The sequence below is a fragment of the Bos grunniens genome, chromosome 16, assembly GCF_055505025.1.
Source record: "Bos grunniens cultivar Pamir isolate PY7600 chromosome 16, Bosgru_T2T1.0, whole genome shotgun sequence".
NCBI classification, from domain to species: domain Eukaryota; kingdom Metazoa; phylum Chordata; class Mammalia; order Artiodactyla; family Bovidae; genus Bos; species Bos grunniens.
Genome location: NC_141180.1, coordinates 42,350,599 through 42,368,406, shown reverse-complemented (window position 1 = coordinate 42,368,406; position 17,808 = coordinate 42,350,599). Strand labels below are relative to the sequence as shown.

Genomic DNA, 17,808 nt, shown 5'->3' with positions numbered 1-17,808 from the left:
CTAGAACCACAGACTTCATTTTTGCCTTTACCTTTTTCCTTTCTTCCTCTGCCCTGCACCAACTTCCCTGCCCCTGTTCTCCTATGCCTACCACACTCAACCTTTCTCTTCCAAGTTTTCTCTTTCCAGGGCTCTACGTCATGAAAAATACAAGTAAAAAGGAATTTTTACTTTAAGAAAAATAACTCCTCCCCTTTCCCAATTTTTACATCAAAAGACATTCTTAAAAGCCATTCTCTTCTATGTTTAGAGAACTGTAACTTCTCTGGGGAAAGAAGGTGGTTGATTAAGAGTAAGGCCCCTTAGCGCCAAACATTCCAAGTAAGTATAAGTGATCTGTTATGGTAGGTTTTTATGTAGAAGGCTTGAATTCTTGTTCCAGTTCTTATACTTATAAACTCTGAGACCCTGAAGAAGTAATTTCTAAACTTCTTGGAATGACAGCCATTTCATTTGCAATTGAGAGCATTAGATAGATGATTTATAAGGTTCTTACTGCTCTGGGATTCACTGGCTCTGCTATTTTTGGCATCTTGAATAACCAGAAGAAGTCAGATTCAGTATCTTACTATAGCAAAAGTGGTAAAAAAAGAAAAAAGAGCATAAACTTTTTTTTAGCATAAACTCTTAATGTATATCTATGTCTTCTTGAGTGTTAAGATGAGGATCGTGACATACAAACCTCAGCTGATTATTTCTACTGAAAAAAATTTAAGCATTTAGGGATATGTTCTGAAGAAGTTCTCTCCAGATCCTCCTACAGGCAACAATGGTGAAGAGAGTGGCCATCATTGGAGCTGGTGTCAGTGGCTTGGCCTCCATACGGTGTTGTCTGGAAGAGGGGCTGGAGCCCACCTGCTTTGAAAGGAGCAATGAAGTTGGAGGTCTGTGGGAATTCTCGGTGAGTAAGACAATAGAAAGTGATGGGTTTACACTGCAAATCAAATGTGAACAGTTCTTTCAGACTTGATCACAATGCTCCAGATGCTCTGGAAACTAAAATCTCCTCTCTCCCATCCTACTCAAGTCCTATCATTTAAAACTATGTCATACCAGCAAGGCTTATCCTGAAGAGGGCTTCTCCAGCTCATTAAGTGTTGCCATCTACATGGCAGAGCCCAAATCTCTAGGCTTTTAAGGGGTAAAAGGGTCAGTAGTTAACAGAGCTTCCCCATGTAACTGAAAGATCCTGTGCCTATTGCTATTAAATCCTGAGAACATGGGCATGGGGGTGGGGGACTTGTGAAAAAGAAAAACCTAGACTGGGGTCAGAAGTCCTGAGTTCCAGTATCAACTCTGATTTTTTAAGCAGACAGATTTCAGGAAAGTCACTTTTTTTTTCCCACCCTTCAAATGCTCATTAGTCAAATGCAGGAGTTGAAAATTAAGTTTATTCTAACCTGCCTCCTAGTTATAGCAGGATATGATTTTTTAATTAATTCATGTCTATTAGGCACATATTATAAGTTATTATAAATGTTGATTGTGTGTGGCATGTACATGGATATTAAATACTCTTGTCAGGCCATATCCAGAGAGAAAAATGATTATCACTGCCATTCGGTTCATTGCTAGAAAAACAATGTAATCAGGAAATATTCATTATAAACCCAATTCTTAAATTTCAAAAAACAGCTTTGGGAAACTTCCAGACTTTCTGTCCTGAACTTCTTAGCCATTAGGATTAGATATAGATGATACTTATTTGGCTTGAAGATATTCTAGCCACATCATTTATCTTGTAACCTCAGTCTGTCCTGATCTCTGTATTGTGGAACCTGCAACAATAGGTTGCTCTGGGGGTCCTATAACTCTGAAAATATTGCATGAAATACAGACCATAAATTTGTATTTTCCACTATGAAATAACCGATGTATTTTTTTTTTATGAATTCAATTTTTAATTTACATTTTATTAAGGAGACATGACCAATTAATCTAAACCATGAAATGGTTGTTTATTGCCTTATTCAGTTCAGTTCAGTTCAGTCACTGAGTCGTGTCCAACTCTTTGCGACCCCATGAATCGCAGCACGCCAGGCCTCCCTGTCCATCACCAACTCCCAGAGTTTACTCAAACTCATGTGGGTCAAGTCAGTGATGCCATCCAGCCATCTCATCCTCTGTTGTCCCTTTCTTCTCCTACCCTCAAACCCCCCCAGCATCAGGGTCTTTTCCAATGAGTCAATCTTTGCATGAGGTGGCCAAACTATTGGAGTTTCAGCTTTAGCATCAGTCCTTCCAAAGAACACCCAGGACTGATCGCCTTTAAAATGGACTGGTTGGATCTCCTTGCAGTCCAAGGGACTCACAAGAGTCTTCTCCAGCACTATAGTTCAAAAGCATCAATTCTTTGGTGCTCAGCTTTCTTCACAGTCCAACTCTCACATCCATACATGACCACTGGAAAAACCATAGCCTTGACTAGATGGACATTTGTTGGCAAAGTAATATCTCTGCTTTTGAATATGCTATCTAGGTTGGTCATAACTTTCCTTCCAAGGAGTAAGCATCTTTTAATTTCATGGCTGCAATCACCATCTGCAGTGATTTTGGAGCCCCAAAAAATAATTCTGACAGTGTTTCCACTGTTTCCCCATCTATTTCCCATGAAGTGATGGGACCGGATGCTATGATCTTAGTTTTCTGAACCTTGAGCTTTAAGCCAACTTTTCACTCTCCTCTTTCACTTTCATCAAGAGGCTTTTGAGTTCCTCTTCACTTTCTGCCATAAGGGTGGTGTCATCTGCATATCTGAGGTTATTGATATTTCTCCCAGCAATCTTGATTCCAGCTTGTGCTTCTTCCAGCCCAGCATTTCTCATGCTGTACTCTGCATATAACTTAAATAAGCAGGGTGACAATATACAGCCTTGGCGTACTCCTTTTCATATTTGGAACCAGTCTGTTGTTCCATGTCCATTTCTAACTGTTGCTTCCTGACCTGCATATAGGTTTCTCAAGAGGCAGGTCAGGTGGTCTGGTATTCCCATCTCTTGAAGAATTTTCCACAGTTGATTGTGATCCGCACAGTCAATGGCTTTGGCATAGTCAATAAAGCAGAAATAGATGTTTTTCTGGAACTCTCTTGCTTTTTCAATGATCCAACAGATGTTGGCAATTTGATCTCTGGTTCCTCTGCCTTTTCTAAAACCAGCTTGATCATCTGGAAGTTCATGCTTCACGTATTGCTGAAGCCTGGTTTGGAGAATTTTGAGCATTACTTTACTAGTGTGTGAGATGAGTGCAATTGTGCAGTAGTTTGAGCATTCTTTGGCATTGCCTTTCTTTGGGATTGGAATGAAAACTGACCTTTTCCAGCCCTGTGGCCACTGCTGAGTTTTCCAAATTTGCTGGCATATTGAATGCAGCACTTTCACAGCATCATCTTTCAGGATTTGAAATAGCTCAACTGGAATTCCATCACCTCCATTAGCTTTGTTCGTAGTGATGCTTCCTAAGGCCCACTTGACTTCTCATTCCAGGATGTTTGGCTCTAAGTGAGTGACCACACCATCGTGCTTATCTGGGTCATGAAGATCTTTTTTGTACAGTTCTTCTGTGTATTCTTGCCACCTTTTCTTAATATCTTCTGCTTCTGTTAGGTCCATACCATTTCTGTACTTTATCGAGTCCATCTTTGCATGAAATGTTCCCTTGGTATCTCTAATTTTCTTGAAGAGATATCTAGTCTTTTGCATTCTGTTGTTTTCCTCTATTTCTTTGCATTGACTTATTAGAAGTAATTAAGTGCTGCTTGAGCATCTATTTTGACAGAGTTTTGTACTAAGTCCTGGGATGACAAATATGAGTCATAACCACTTTATGTAAATGGTTTCTACTTCATTTGGTGTAGCAAGCTTTAATAAAGGTCCACAATCTTGTGACAGAAAAACTCATTTAATAGCAAAACCTGTCCTGAAGTCATATGGTCAGGAAACATGATTGAACTGATACGATGCTATATATATGGTCTTTGTCCAACTCTGTGTTTTGCTGTAATAACTTTATTACATTTGATGATAAGGTGTTGCACCAGATCTCACTAGAAATATTAAGGAAAAACTTCAAAAATCTACAAATTCCAAAATGTTAATGTATCTGGTCCTAAGAGTACAAACAAAAGATTATATAGTCTTTTATATATCTATATCTATATATATATATAAAACACTTTTAAGTTAAAGTTTATAACAAGATAGCCTGTGGTGACTGTTAGTTAAATAAACAAGTGCCTTGAGATTTAGATGAGGCTGGACTCCTAAAATACTAGCAAGTCAAGAGAAATTTCCTATAGGGATAACACTTAGCTGAGACTTGAAGGATGTTCTCAGATGAGAAACGTAAAGAACCATCATGTGACACAGCTCCAGAAAGAGGGGCATTCCCAACAGTACAGACACCAACAGTGTGCCAGCATCAGGTGGGAAAGGCTTCTAGGTAGCAGTGACCAGCAATCCATGAAAGGTGCAGGGAAGGCAATGAACACAGTGTGTCCACGGATCTATAACTTAACCAGTACAGCTAGATCAGAAAATTGATTTTAGGAAGCACTAGATGATAGATCAATATGATTCAAAGTCAGACTCTGGGTTATCCACAAGAGGGAAAGATATCTTTTTCATAAAGTCATTGTGTATAAGCAGAATTATTCTCAAAAGCCCTGTGGGAGTATGTTGCTGCTGCTGCTGCTAAGTCGCCTCAGTCATATCTGACTCTGTGCGACCCCATAAATGGCAGCCCACCAGGCTCCCCCGTCCCTGGGATTCTCCAGGCAAGAACACTGGAGTGGGTTGCCATTTCCTTCTCCAATGCATGAAAGTGAAAAGTGAAAGTGAAGTTGCTCAGTCGTGTCCGACTCTTAGCGACCCCATGGACTGCAGCCTTCCAGGCTCCTCCGCCCATGAGATTTTTCCAGGCAAGAGTATTGGAGTGGGGTGCCATTGCCTTCCCCGTGTGGGAGTATAAACATATACAAATATTCTAAACTTTAGCCCTCTCCATACACCCCACTTCTTCCTTCTTTTCTAAGAAAAGTTCCTTGGTATGCTGTATTATCAGAGAGGAATTTTTGAAAAGTGTGTTACATTAATCTTTTATCTTGCAAGTTCTGTCATGTAGAAGGTATTCTGGAAGAGAGAAACTTGAGAATTCTGCACTTTTCTCTGTGTGCTTTTTCTGTAAAATAAAAACCAAATGGGATTTAAAAACCAGCAGGCTGAATGTGAGTGTGTCTTAAATTTTATACACTCTAATATAGGACCTCATGACCTCAAAAGATTTTGTGTGCCTATAATAAAAGGTTGCTCAACAAGCCACATACAATAGGTCATTTGGATTCCAAAGGGAAAAGTATTGAACCAGAACTATCTGAATGAATGAACACTCATTCATTCCTTTATTCATTCAGCAAATGCATATTTGAGTTCATTATGCATAGGGTACTACATTAGGCGTAGCTGCAAAGAAGAGGTAGAGCAGGCATGCAGTATTCTAAAAGCGGAGAGAAAAGAAGTCTTAGAGTAATCATAATACAAATGAATAAACAGAATATGATTAGGATAGTAAATACAATTAGAGCTTGGTGAAAGTAGAGATGACTTCCAGTGGGTGGGATGGAAGATAAGGAAAGGCAAGAGACAGGGACAACTTTTGAGCTAGATCTTGAAGGTATATCTAAGCAAGCAAAAATGGGGCTGATAAAATGGGAATATGAAAGATGATCAACCAGACTGCTAAAATGCATGCACAATAGTTTTGAATTAGTCTCTGACCTTGCCCTCAAGTTACTTATGTTCTAGTGGGGATGATAGGAGATGGACACAATTACAACCCAAGACAGACAATGCTAACATGCCGCATAGCATGACATCTTGTCCTAGACATCTAGGTGGAGGACAAGCTCTCCCAGCCAGCAGGGAGCATCTGAGCTTAATTTCCTCCCTACTGGCTCAAACCACCCCACATATTTAAATAATAAAAATATGAACTCTCTGGAACTAGTTAGTGTCTGTTGTTACATAATATTTTTATTTTCCTCTGTTTGTAGAACAGTCTTTTAGGGAAAATTCTAAGGAGCTATAGGGAACATAGTCTTCTCTTCTTGTGTTAAGTTCGGCTGGAGTCCAGTGGTGAAAGGGTCTAGTAATTCATTAATGATGGAAATAATTCATGGTCTTATCACCTCTCAGAGCAAAATCGTACATTTTTTAAACCAGTCTCCAACCCACAGCTCAGCCCTCCCTTTAGTGGGCAGCTTAGAAAACTCTTTCTCACAAACATTAACACAAGTTACTGGCTAGGGGTGAACAGTGACAGACCCAAACATGAGAACCCACCAAGGCAAAGCATTCACTCTTTCTCTGACCTTAGCAGAAATTTCCAAGTGTGGTTTAAAAAGTTAAAATCTCTGGGCTTAGTTATCGTGAGAAATGCAGCAACCATGAGTAGAGGAAGTTTATTTTTGTCACTTAAGGGGAAACAGTGAAGACTCAAGCAGCCCCCCAGAGACACAGTTCTCTCATTTGGGGTTGTTGGACTGGAGGGAGTTAGCTGTCTTGAATCCAGGAGCAATATAACATTTCATCTTTTTCCTTCCTTTCATGAGAATTCCTTCAAGATTTGGGGAAAGATGGCTTGCCAGCTTTTAGATGTACTTTCAAGGCAGCACATTTTGTGAACTTTTATCCTATTCTTGAAACAGAGAGGAAATGTTTGTTTTGAACTTAGCCTTCCACTGCTCCTCAAAAGAAGCCACTTTTCAATTACATGGTGGTTTTACTATAAGATGCCAAAATTTAACACCAGTTCTAAGACTTCTTGTTTCTTCTGTTTCTTCGGTGAGGAGTGAATGCCACTAGTTGGTGAGTTCAGGAATTCCTCAAACACAGAATTCATTTACACTACAGAAGTGGTCTTCAGGCTTGGTCCCTGGACCAACAGCATCAGCAGCACAGGGATCTTATCAGAAATACACATTCTCAGGCCTCAACCCAGACACAATGAGCCAGAAATTCAGAAGTGGGACCCAGGAAGTGACAGTCTAAGGAGCCCTTCAAGAAATGACTTCTTTAGAGAGTTCTATGGCTAGTGAAGAGAAGAGTTCACCGAATTCCATACAGCCAATCAAACAGGCTAAAAGCCACAGCATCCATTGGACATTTAATTATGTTCTTGAAAATGAGTGAGATCAGACCCAGTGCTGTGACTTGGGGGTGGGGTGGGGAGAGAGCTAAACTGGAGCTAAACAGAGTAAAAGGACCAAGATGGAAGATTCACCAGCTCTGTGGCAGGTGTTGTTGAAGGCTTTCCTTTCCATGTCTTACAGACAGCACTCAATTTTTTTCATGTTGTTTTCTTTTTTTTAAACATATGGAAAAAGTTTCAATCAACTGAGCATTGAATAGTCACTTAGGGGAATACCATTCTTGGTTTCCTTTTTAAGCCTTATTATTCTTCTTCAGTTTGGTCGCTCGGTCATGTCCAACTCCTTGCAACTCCATGGACTGCAGCACACCAGGCTTCCCTGCCCATCACCAACTCCCGGAGCTTACTCAAACTCATGTCCATCAAGCCAGTGATGCCATCCAACCATCTATTCTTCTGTTGTCTTATTCTCCTTAGGACCATTCAGAAGAAGGCAGAGCCAGCATCTACAAGTCTGTGTTCACCAACTCTTCCAAAGAGATGATGTGCTTTCCAGACTTCCCATACCCTGACGATTACCCGAACTACATGCACCAAAGCAAGGTCCAGGACTACATAAAGACATTTGCTCAAAAGAAGAATCTTTTAAGATATATACAGTTTGAGGTAAGGACCTTATAACATGTGCTGTTGACATCAATATGTTTAAGGATTAGAGGAAAAGCAGAGATACAGGGATACATTATCCTAGAAAATAGAGTCAAAGGTTTGGACACCTCACCAACCAACTGTTGGTTCAGATTATAAAGTACTCATGAATTGTTTTTATTTCTCCTTAAAACATGTTCTCCAAAGTCTCTAAGAACTTTCAAAACATCATAGAAAGTGGTGGAGGCAGCTGTACCAGCCTAATGAACCTTCCACCCTCACACACTTATGTTTTAGAAACAACCCCAAAGTCTCTAGTTCACACTTAGACTTCTGTAGGTCCAATGCCCAAGTTGTGATTCTAATAGATGTGGCATTTGTTAGAGATTCTGCCTTTAATAAGAGAGTAACAATGTAAAAGGATAATTTTATTGCCCTCATTCTTCACACACTTAGTCCCTTAGATTAGAAGCCTTACGAGTTATGGCATAGCAGTATTGTTTCCATAATTATAAGTAATTCTTCACATTTGTTTAGAACTCAACTTCAATCCATTAGTTATGTGCAGAGCACATATATATAGTGGGGAAAAAAAAGAAGCAAAATCATAAATTGGAACTTTACTTAATATTTTATTTATCTTATTATATTTTAAATAATTTTACTTATACCAAGCTCTGGGAGTTGGTGATGGATAGGAAAGCCTGGCATACTGTAGTCCATGGGGTCGCAAAGAGTCAGACACAACTGAGTGACTGAACTGAGCTGATATCAACATAACAGTCTTACAATGGAAGTGACTAATATTTCCAAAGGATAGTGTCCTTATATTGCAAAACAGAAATCAAGGATTGAAGCCTGAGATAATCTCATATTATTGGAGTAGATAGAAGAGGAAGCTAGAGAGGAAGAAGCCATGGATGTCAATGTAGGGTGACAGCAAGCAAATGATATGGCACCTTCATAAGAATACTCACTGCAATATATCCCAAATCTATTAACTACATGCAAAAAAAAATAAATATACCCCAGTGAGTAATTATTCTTGTGAAGTTTGAAGATTCACTGTGACTTCCTATTTTAATGCCTTTCCACACTATCCTCAATGAACATGAGAACACAGCAATTATTTTCTCCACAGAAATACTGCAAGGAACAAACAAACAAAAAACCTCATAGAACTGTAAATAGAAGCAATTTCTTTCTGGTTTTCTTTAAGACCCTGGTTACTAGTATAAAGAAATGTCCCAACTTCTTGATCACTGGCCAATGGGAAGTTGTTTCAGAAAAGGATGAGAAACAAGAATCTACTATTTTTGATGCTGTAATGATCTGTTCAGGACATCATGTGTACCCAAATCTACCAACGGATTCCTTTCCTGGTAAGTTTGGAAAATATATAAGAATCTTAAACAAAAACATCATGGAATAAGATAGAGTTTTCCACAGATTGCACATAATAATCATTCTTAATGTTCCAAATATTTTTTTAAAAATTTGTCTGATGATATGTCAAATATACTCATCATTGGCCTCATCCTAAAAGAAACAAGGACTTGCAGGTCAGAGATTAAATGAAGACACAGGTCTGTAGAGAAGAAACTTGGGTCTTAAAATTTCATCTATATCCACATTTTGCAAATTAACTTTAAAAATCACAGTAAGTATGTAAGTATTTATGTGTGTGAGTGTGTAGTGATACATTTCATTACTCTGCAGAAGTGGCAAATAGCAAATAAATACATAAGCAACCTCCCTTCCTTTTTCCTTTCTTCATCTTTCTTCCTTCTTTCCTCCTCCTCTCTTCCCCCTCTCCTTCCTTCCTATCTTCCTTCCCTCATTCCTTCCTTCTTTCTTTGCAACAGGAATGCATCCCCTCAAAAATATTAGAGCTCATATGTCAGAGGCTGATGTTCATGAAAGTGAAAATGAAAGTCGCTCAGTTGTATTCAACTCTTTGCCACCCCATGGACTATACAGTCCATGGAATTCTCCAGACTAGAATACTGGAGTGGGTAGCCTTTCCCTTCTCCAGGGGATCTTCCCAACCCAGGGATCAAACCGTCTCCCGCACTGCATGCAGATTCTTTACCAGCTGAGCCACAAGGGAAGCCCACGTTGTTCATAAACCAAGGTAATTAAAAGAGTAGAGATTAAGGAAGAATAGTAGATTGACATAACTAATGCTAAGAGGCAGCATATTTGGGGTTCTGAATGTAGAATACCTGGGCTCAACTCCTTATTCTACTAGATACTTACCATGTAACCCTAGACAACTCACTAAACTTCTTTGTCTCAATTTCCTTTTCTTTTAAAATAGAGATAATACTAGTACCTACCATTCAGAGGTGTTATCTGGATTAAATGACTACGACAAGTAAACCCTCAACAAATAGTATGCTGCTACTGCTGCTAAGTAGCTTCAGTCGTGTCCGACTCTGTGCGACCCCAGACGGCAGCCCACCAGGCTCACCCATCCCTGGGATTCTCCAGACAAGAACACTGGAGTGGGTTGCCATTTCCTTCTCCAATGCATGAAAGTGAAAAGTGAAAGTGAAGTCGCTCAATCGTGTTCAACTCCTAGCGACCTCATGGACTGCAGCCTACCAGGCTCCTCCGTCCATGGGATTTTCCAGGCAAGAGTACTGGAGTGGGGTGCCATTGCCTTCTCCAACAAATAGTACGGTTATTAGCAAATATAAGTTCAAATTCCTTAAGTTTTTTATGACGTCTTTAAAAGTAATTAGTTAGGGATTTAGTGCCAAAAATCTCCAAAAGGATAAGTGCATAAAAATTAGGGAAATTTTTAAAATTAAAATTGCTAATAGGAGAATCAAACATTTAAAAATAGTGGGGGGGAAGAAAAGTGACTCTTAATTGCTGGTAGCAGGAGCTCTGCCCCTGGCAAAGGTCATGAGGAAGAAGGCTTGGCATACACAAAGGCGAGGTCGAGCCTCAGGAGTCCCCCTGGAAATTCTCGAGCATCTACCCCCAAAACCAGAGTCTGCCTACTTTCTGCTTTGTGCTCTCACCTACACCTCTGACTTTATGGGGGGCTGTTCCCCACTACCTCTCTCTGAAACAAGAGTTAACTTACAGCTCCAGTTAATAATTCCTGAGTGTGACAGTGTTTCAACCTACAAACTCCTTTGGAAATCCTCTAGCCTGCCTGAATAGGTTTTTCTGGCCACATGTGATTGTTCAGAGCCTCCCAACTGTGAGAGGCAGGAGATGTTCTAAACTGTCTAAACACAGATTCCTTTGAGCAGTTAAAAGATTGATTAGAAATTGTATTGGTGAAGGGTTTTTCATTTGTTGGGCCAACGTTTGCTGCTAAGTCTCCATATCCCTCACCTGCTGTGTCCCTGGCAGTGTATTGATTAATATAATTGGTGTAAGTAGTAGCTTTAATGTTTGCAGCCTTGGACCCTTGAGTTAATTCTTTTTCTTGTTATAGCCCACCACACCTTTGCCCTATAGGAATGTAACTTTATCTAATGCTTTTGGAGGGTGGCGCTTGACTAATCACCTTTAGAGAAAAATAAGTTTTCTGAAGAAAGGGTCTTAAAATGTTAACAGGCCTCCAGGCCAGAAGATGATGCAAAATCACCTAAACTTTTGCACATGATAAGTTTGCAGGAAGAAAGCCTGGCATACTGCATGACTCTACCCCTTCCCCCATTATCCTCTATGCATAACTTAAGGTATAAAAACTACTTTGGAAAATAAAGTGCAGGCCTTGTTCACCAAAACTTGGTCTCCCCATGTCGTTCTTTCTCTCACCTTCTGGCTGAATTATTCAGCCTCTTTTCTCCACTGAATTTCCTCACTGAGCTATCCTTATTTCAGCCTCTTTCTCCACTGAATTTCCTCACTGAGCTATCCTTACTTAACCACTCTTTATATCCTTAATTAACGTTTAGTTAAGCAATTGTTTCCTGATCCTCGCGGACGCCGTCCCCGCTTCGAATTCCCTGGACCCACCGGGGCTGGACCCCGGCACTTAATCATTTCTTCTGGAAGTCAACTCAAACCACTCTCCGTGTTCTGTGTAGGCCTCGACCGATTTCAAGGCCACTACCTCCACAGCCGGGACTATAAGGGCCCAGAAGTGTACAAGGGGAAGAGGGTCCTCGTGATTGGCCTGGGGAACTCAGGATGTGACATTGCTGTTGAGCTCAGTCGTCTGGTTACACAGGTATGAGATCTAAAAGGTCTGGGGAAACAAACTTAGGATGGCTATGCTACAACAGCAGTATCCGAAGCATTGAGGATGGCATTGACCGTGTCATACCACAGTCTACCTGCTGTATATGCCAATCAAATCAAGGACTTGAGACACTCCCTGTGAAGCAATGTAATGTGTCCCATGCTAATAAGGAAGTATAGTCTGCTGAAACCAGAGTTAAGTACATGTATATATATGTAAGTATGCATTTTTGGTTTTAGTTTTATGTTCTGATCACCTCCAAGCAAACTGGTTGCTAGTCAAGCTCTGCCTTTATTTATTTAATAGTATTTCTTGTCACCTACCATGCAACAGTACTATGCTTACCACCCTGGAAGAAACAAAATTTAGGTTTTACTATTGTTTACCCATTCAACAGCCAACAAATAACAGGCTGTTTTTATGTGTCAGCACTCCATCAGGCTAGAAATAAACACAGAAGTAAGTCAAGCTACTTCTTGATTTCAAGGAGGAATCAATGGGTAGAAATAGGATGACAGGTACACGATCATCATGAAAGGAAGCAATGAGACTTTAGTTGTGGCCGTGGCAGCACCATGACTAGATAATCGAACTTTGCATGGATGAATTGTCAAAGAAGTCTTCCCAGAGGACTTCATGCTGAGTCATACATAACCAATAAACCCAAAAGAACTTAACATATTTCTAATACAAGATTAAACTTGTCACAGTTGAATAAAGAGCTCTCTTACTCCCAGGTGTCAGGTAGTCATTCTTTCAACACCTATGCACTTGATCTCTAGGGTGGAGAGAGGGTAGTTCTGCCTCTAAATACCTAGTTTCAAAGATGGACTATTCATCTTGACCTACCTCTTTAAAAGTGCTCCTACTTGGATATTAAGGGAAATGTATATGGAAATATCCATAGATACGTACTAACATATTTCTAAGGAAATAGTTGCTCAATAAATAAATTCGTAAATGGACATTTAAAAATACCTAAGGATTATTCAAAGTCAGACTCACTTAGGTTATCACAAAAGTGATAAAATAGATAAGCAGTTGGGCTTGTCTTAGGCTAAAGCAGCTGCCCAAGGTCCTGGAGTGTATGTGTAGTGAGGACTGGAAAAGGAGACCAGGCACAGAGAACAGAATTAAATCCTTGGCATTTCCTCAGACTGATTTTGGCCAGCAAGTTAAATGCTTTACCCCTACTCAGCCAAGCAACTACCACCAGCCACCACCATTGACTGATCTTTACTAGACCTACCGTTTTAGTCTTAAAGGTCTGCAAACACTATATTTGTCACAGTTGAATAATGCATGCGTGCTAAGTCACTTCAGTCATGCATGACTCTTTGTGACCGTACAGACTGTAGCTCACCAAGCTCCTCTGTTCACGGGATTCTCCAGGCAGGAATACTGGAGTGGCGTGCCATGCCCTCCACCAGGGGATCTTCCCCACCCAGTGATCTAACCCACCTCTCCTGTGGCTACTGCACTGCTGGCAGATTCTTTACCACTGAGCCACCAGGGAACAGAGAACTCTCATATTCCAAGGTGTCGGATACTCATTCTTTCAACATCTATGCACTCGCCCTCTGGGGTGGAGCAAGAGAGGGTAGTTCTGCCTCTATCTAGCTTCTATCATGGACTACTCATCTTGACCTACCTCTTTAAAAGTTTTCCTACCTGAATAATGTATAGAGATGTCCATGGAATTGTGTTGTATCTGCTTAATTCTTACAGAGTGATATTGAAATCTGTTACCTTCCCTACCAGGTCATTATCAGCACCAGAAGTGGTTCCTGGGTCATGAGTCGGGTTTGGGATGACGGCTATCCTTGGGACATGCTGTATGTTACCCGCTTTGCATCCTTTCTTCAGAATGCCCTTCCTTCATTTGTCTCTGACTGGTTATATGTCAAGAAGATGAACACGTGGTTTAAACATGAGAACTATGGCCTGATGCCTTTAAATAGGTACTAAAAATAATACATATCTTACTATTAAAAAAAGTGAAGCACTGGTTTAAGTTGAATTCTTTCTAAGTCTTGCTTTAGTTACTGCATTAAGCCTGGTGAAATTAAATTAAGGACTGCATAGATGACATGGTATAATCAGAGACCATGAATGGGATGAAAATCTTACTGAAATTAGTCTAGTGGTAAAAGTAGTAAGAAAGAATACAAAGTGGGGATGGATCTGGTAACTAGCTTACCCTAACATGCAAGATTCATTTGGGGTTGCACAAGCCATAGCACAGAATTTTGAGGGCTGAGACATCTCATAAATGATTTTCTTGAGGCATATTTTGTCCATGCTTATAGATGAATATGTATAGCAATAGTAAGATGTACTCCTCAAGACTGTTGTGGTATTCAGTGAAATTTAATATGTAAGGATTACTTTGTGAACTCTAAAGCTTTACAAATATCAGTTCATATTAGTGTCTTCTAATGGGCATCAGTTCAGTTCAGTCGTTCAGTAGTGTCTGACTCTTTGCAACCCCATCAACTGCAGCACGACAGTCTTCCCTGTCCATCACCAACTCCTGGAGTTCACTCAAACTCACTTCCATCAAGTGAGTGATACCATCCAGCCATCTCATCCTTTCTTGTCCCCTTCTCCTCCTGTCCCCAATCCCTCCCAGCATCAGAGGCTTTTCCAATGAGTCAACTCTTCACATGAGGTGGCCAAAGGACTGGAGTTTCAGCTTTAGCATCATTCCTTCCAAAGAACATCCAGAACTGATCTCCTTTAGAATGGATTGGGTGGATGTCCTTGCAGTCTAAGGGACTCTCAAGAGTCTTCTCCAACACTACAGTTCAAAAGCATCAATTCCTCAGCACTCAGGTTTCTTCACAGTCCAACTCTCACATCCATACAGGACTACTGGAAAAACCATAGCCTTGACTAGATGGACGTTTGTTGGCAAAGTAATGTCTCTGCTTTTCAATATGCTATCTAGGTTGGTCATAACTTTCCTTCCAAGGAGTAAGCGTCTTTTAATTTCATGGCTGCAATCACCATCTGCAGTGATTTTGGAGCCCCCCAAAATAAAGTCTGCCACTGTTTCCACTGTTTCCCCATCTATTTCCCATGAAGTGATGAGACCGGATGCCATGATCTTAGTTTTCTGAATCTTGAGCTTTAAGCCAACTTTTTCACTCTCCTCTTTCACTTTCATCAAGAGGCTTTTTAGTTCCTCTTCACTTTCTGCCATAAGGGTGGTGTCATCTGCATATCTGAGCTTATTAATATTTCTCCCGGCAATCTTGATTCCAGCTTGTGCTTCTTCCAGCCCAGCATTTCTCATGATGTACTCTGCATATAAGTTAAATAAGCAGGGTGACAATATACAGCCTTGGCATACTCCTTTTCCTATTTGGAACCAGTCTGTTGTTCTATGTCCAGTTCTAACTGTTGCTTCCTGACCTGCATATAGGTTTCTCAAGAGGCAGGTCAGGTGGTCTGGTATTCCCATCTCTTTCAGAATTTTCCACAGTTTATTGTGATCCACACAGTCAAAGGTTTTGGCATGGTCAATAAAGCAGAAATAGATGTTTTCCTGGAACAGCGGACGTTGGCAATTTGATCTCTGTTTCCTCTGCCTTTTCTAAAACCAGCTTGAATATCTGGAAGTTCATGCTTCACGTATTGTTGAAGCCTGATTTGGAGAATTTTGAGCATTACTTTACTAGCGTGTGAGATGAGTGCAATTGTGGTAGTTTGAGCATTCTTTGGCATTGCCTTTCTTTGGGATTGGAATGAAAACTGACCTTTTCCAGTCCTGTGGCCACTGCTGAGTTTTCCAAATTTGCTAGCATATTGAATGCAGCGCTTTCACAGCATTATCTTTCAGGATTTGGAATAGCTCAACTGGAATTCCATCACCTCCACTAGCTTTGTTCGTAGTGATACTTCCTAAGGCCCACTTGACTTCACATTCCAGGATGTCTGGCTCTAGGTGATTGATCACACCATCGTGCTTATCTGGGTCATGAAGATCTTTTTTGTACAGTTCTTCTGTGTATTCTTGCCACCTTTTCTTAATATCTTCTGCTTCTGTTAGGTCCATAACATTTCTGTCCTTTATCAAGCCCATCTTTGCATGAAATGTTCCCTTGGTATCTCTAATTTTCTTGAAGAGATATCTAGTCTTTTGCATTCTGTTGTTTTCCTCTATTTCTTTGCATTGATCGCTGAGGAAGGCTTTCTTATCTCTTCTTGCTATTCTTTGGAACTCTGCATTCAGATGCTTATATCTTTCTTTCTCTCCTTTGCTTTTTCTCTTCTCTTCTTTTCACAGCTATTTGCAAGGCCTCCCCAGACAGCCATTTTGCTTTTTTTGCATTTCTTTTCCATGGGGATGGTCTTGATCCCTGTCTCCTGTACAATGTCATGAACCTCCGTCCATAGTTCATCAAGGACTCTATCAGATCTAGTCCCTTAAATCTATTTCTCATTTCCACTGTATAATCATAAGGGATTTGATTTAGGTCATACCTGAATGGTCTAGTGGTTTTCCCTACTTTCTTCAATTTCAGTCTGAATTTGGCAATAAGGAGTTCATGATCTGAGCCACAGTCAGCTCCTGGTCTTGTTTTTGCTGACTGGATAGAGCTTCTCCATCTTTGGCTGCAAAGAATATAATCAATCTGATTTCGGTGTTGACCATCTGGTGATGTCCATGTGTAGAGTCTTCTCTTCTGTTGTTGGAAGAGGGTGTTTGCTATGACCAGTGCATTCTCTTGGCAAAACTCTATTAGAGTTTGCCCTGCTTTATTCCATATTCCAAGGCCAAATTTGCCTGTTACTCCAGGTGTTTCTTGACTTCCTACTTTTGCATTCCAATCTCCTATAATGAAAATGACATCTTTTTTGGGTGTTAGTTCTGAAAGGTCTTGTAGGTCTTCATAGAACCATTCAACTTCAGCTTCTTCAGTGTTACTGGTTGGGGCATAGACTTGGATTACTGTGATATTGAATGGTTTGCCTTGGAAACGAACAGAGATCATTCTGTCATTTTTGAGATTGCATCCAGGAATTGCATTTCAGACTCTTTTGTTGACCATGATGGCTACTCCATTTCTTCTAAGGGATTCCTGCCCACAGTAGTAGATATAATGGGCATTTGAGTTAAATTCACCCATTCCAGTCCATTTTAGTTTGCTGATTCCTAGAATGTCGACATTCACTCTTGCCATCTCCTGTTTGACCACTTGCAATTTGCCTTGATTCATGGACCTGACATTCCAGGTTCCTATGCAATATTGCTCCTTATAGCATCAGACCTTGCTTCTATCACCAGTCACATCCACAGCTGGGTATTGTTTTTGCTTTGGCTCCATCCCTTCATTCTTTCTGGAGTTATTTCTCCACTGATCTCCAGTAGCATATTGGGCACCTACTGACCTGGGGAGTTCCTCTTTCAGTATCCTATCATTTTGCCTTTTCATACTTTTCATACTAATGGGCATACGAGGAGCAATTAACAAAGTAGTGTTAATCAACATGTCTCAGCAAGTAGATAGTCTGAAAATGAATGTGCATGCCTCCACGGAAGGGTTGACATTTCTGCAGGACAGTGTGGAGGCATGGAGCATGTAAGGCAGGGGAGAGACACAGAACTGATGTAACCTGGCAAATTAATGATTCACTATTTACTTCTCTATAAAGACAGAGTCCAATACCTACTAATTAAAAGGGATCTAGGTAGATGAATCAGTATTATTAAAAAAAAAAAAAGTAACATTTAAGTGGGTAAGAAAAAAAAAAAAAGAATTCCTTAGAAATTTCATCTTTGGTCCATGAAAAGCAAA

General features: G+C 40.3%; 1 protein-coding gene across 2 annotated transcripts in view; it reads left to right on the top strand.

Annotated features, from left to right (window-relative positions):
• Positions 1–232: 232 nt before the first annotated feature.
• The window catches only part of LOC147356707 (putative dimethylaniline monooxygenase [N-oxide-forming] 6), a 29,552-nt gene continuing 11,976 nt past the window's right edge, over positions 233–17,808 (top strand). Inside the window, exons 1-6 of one of the 2 annotated variants that reach the window (XM_086344752.1) lie at positions 233–321; positions 752–901; positions 7,624–7,812; positions 9,014–9,176; positions 11,850–11,992; positions 13,766–13,965. In XM_086344752.1, the coding sequence (XP_086200878.1) occupies positions 770–901; positions 7,624–7,812; positions 9,014–9,176; positions 11,850–11,992; positions 13,766–13,965 (827 nt within the window). In that variant the 5' untranslated portion in view covers positions 233–321; positions 752–769. Of the gene's footprint in view, positions 322–647; positions 902–7,623; positions 7,813–9,013; positions 9,177–11,849; positions 11,993–13,765; positions 13,966–17,808 lie in introns of those variants that run through there. The other variant, XM_086344753.1, reaches the window with a different exon arrangement.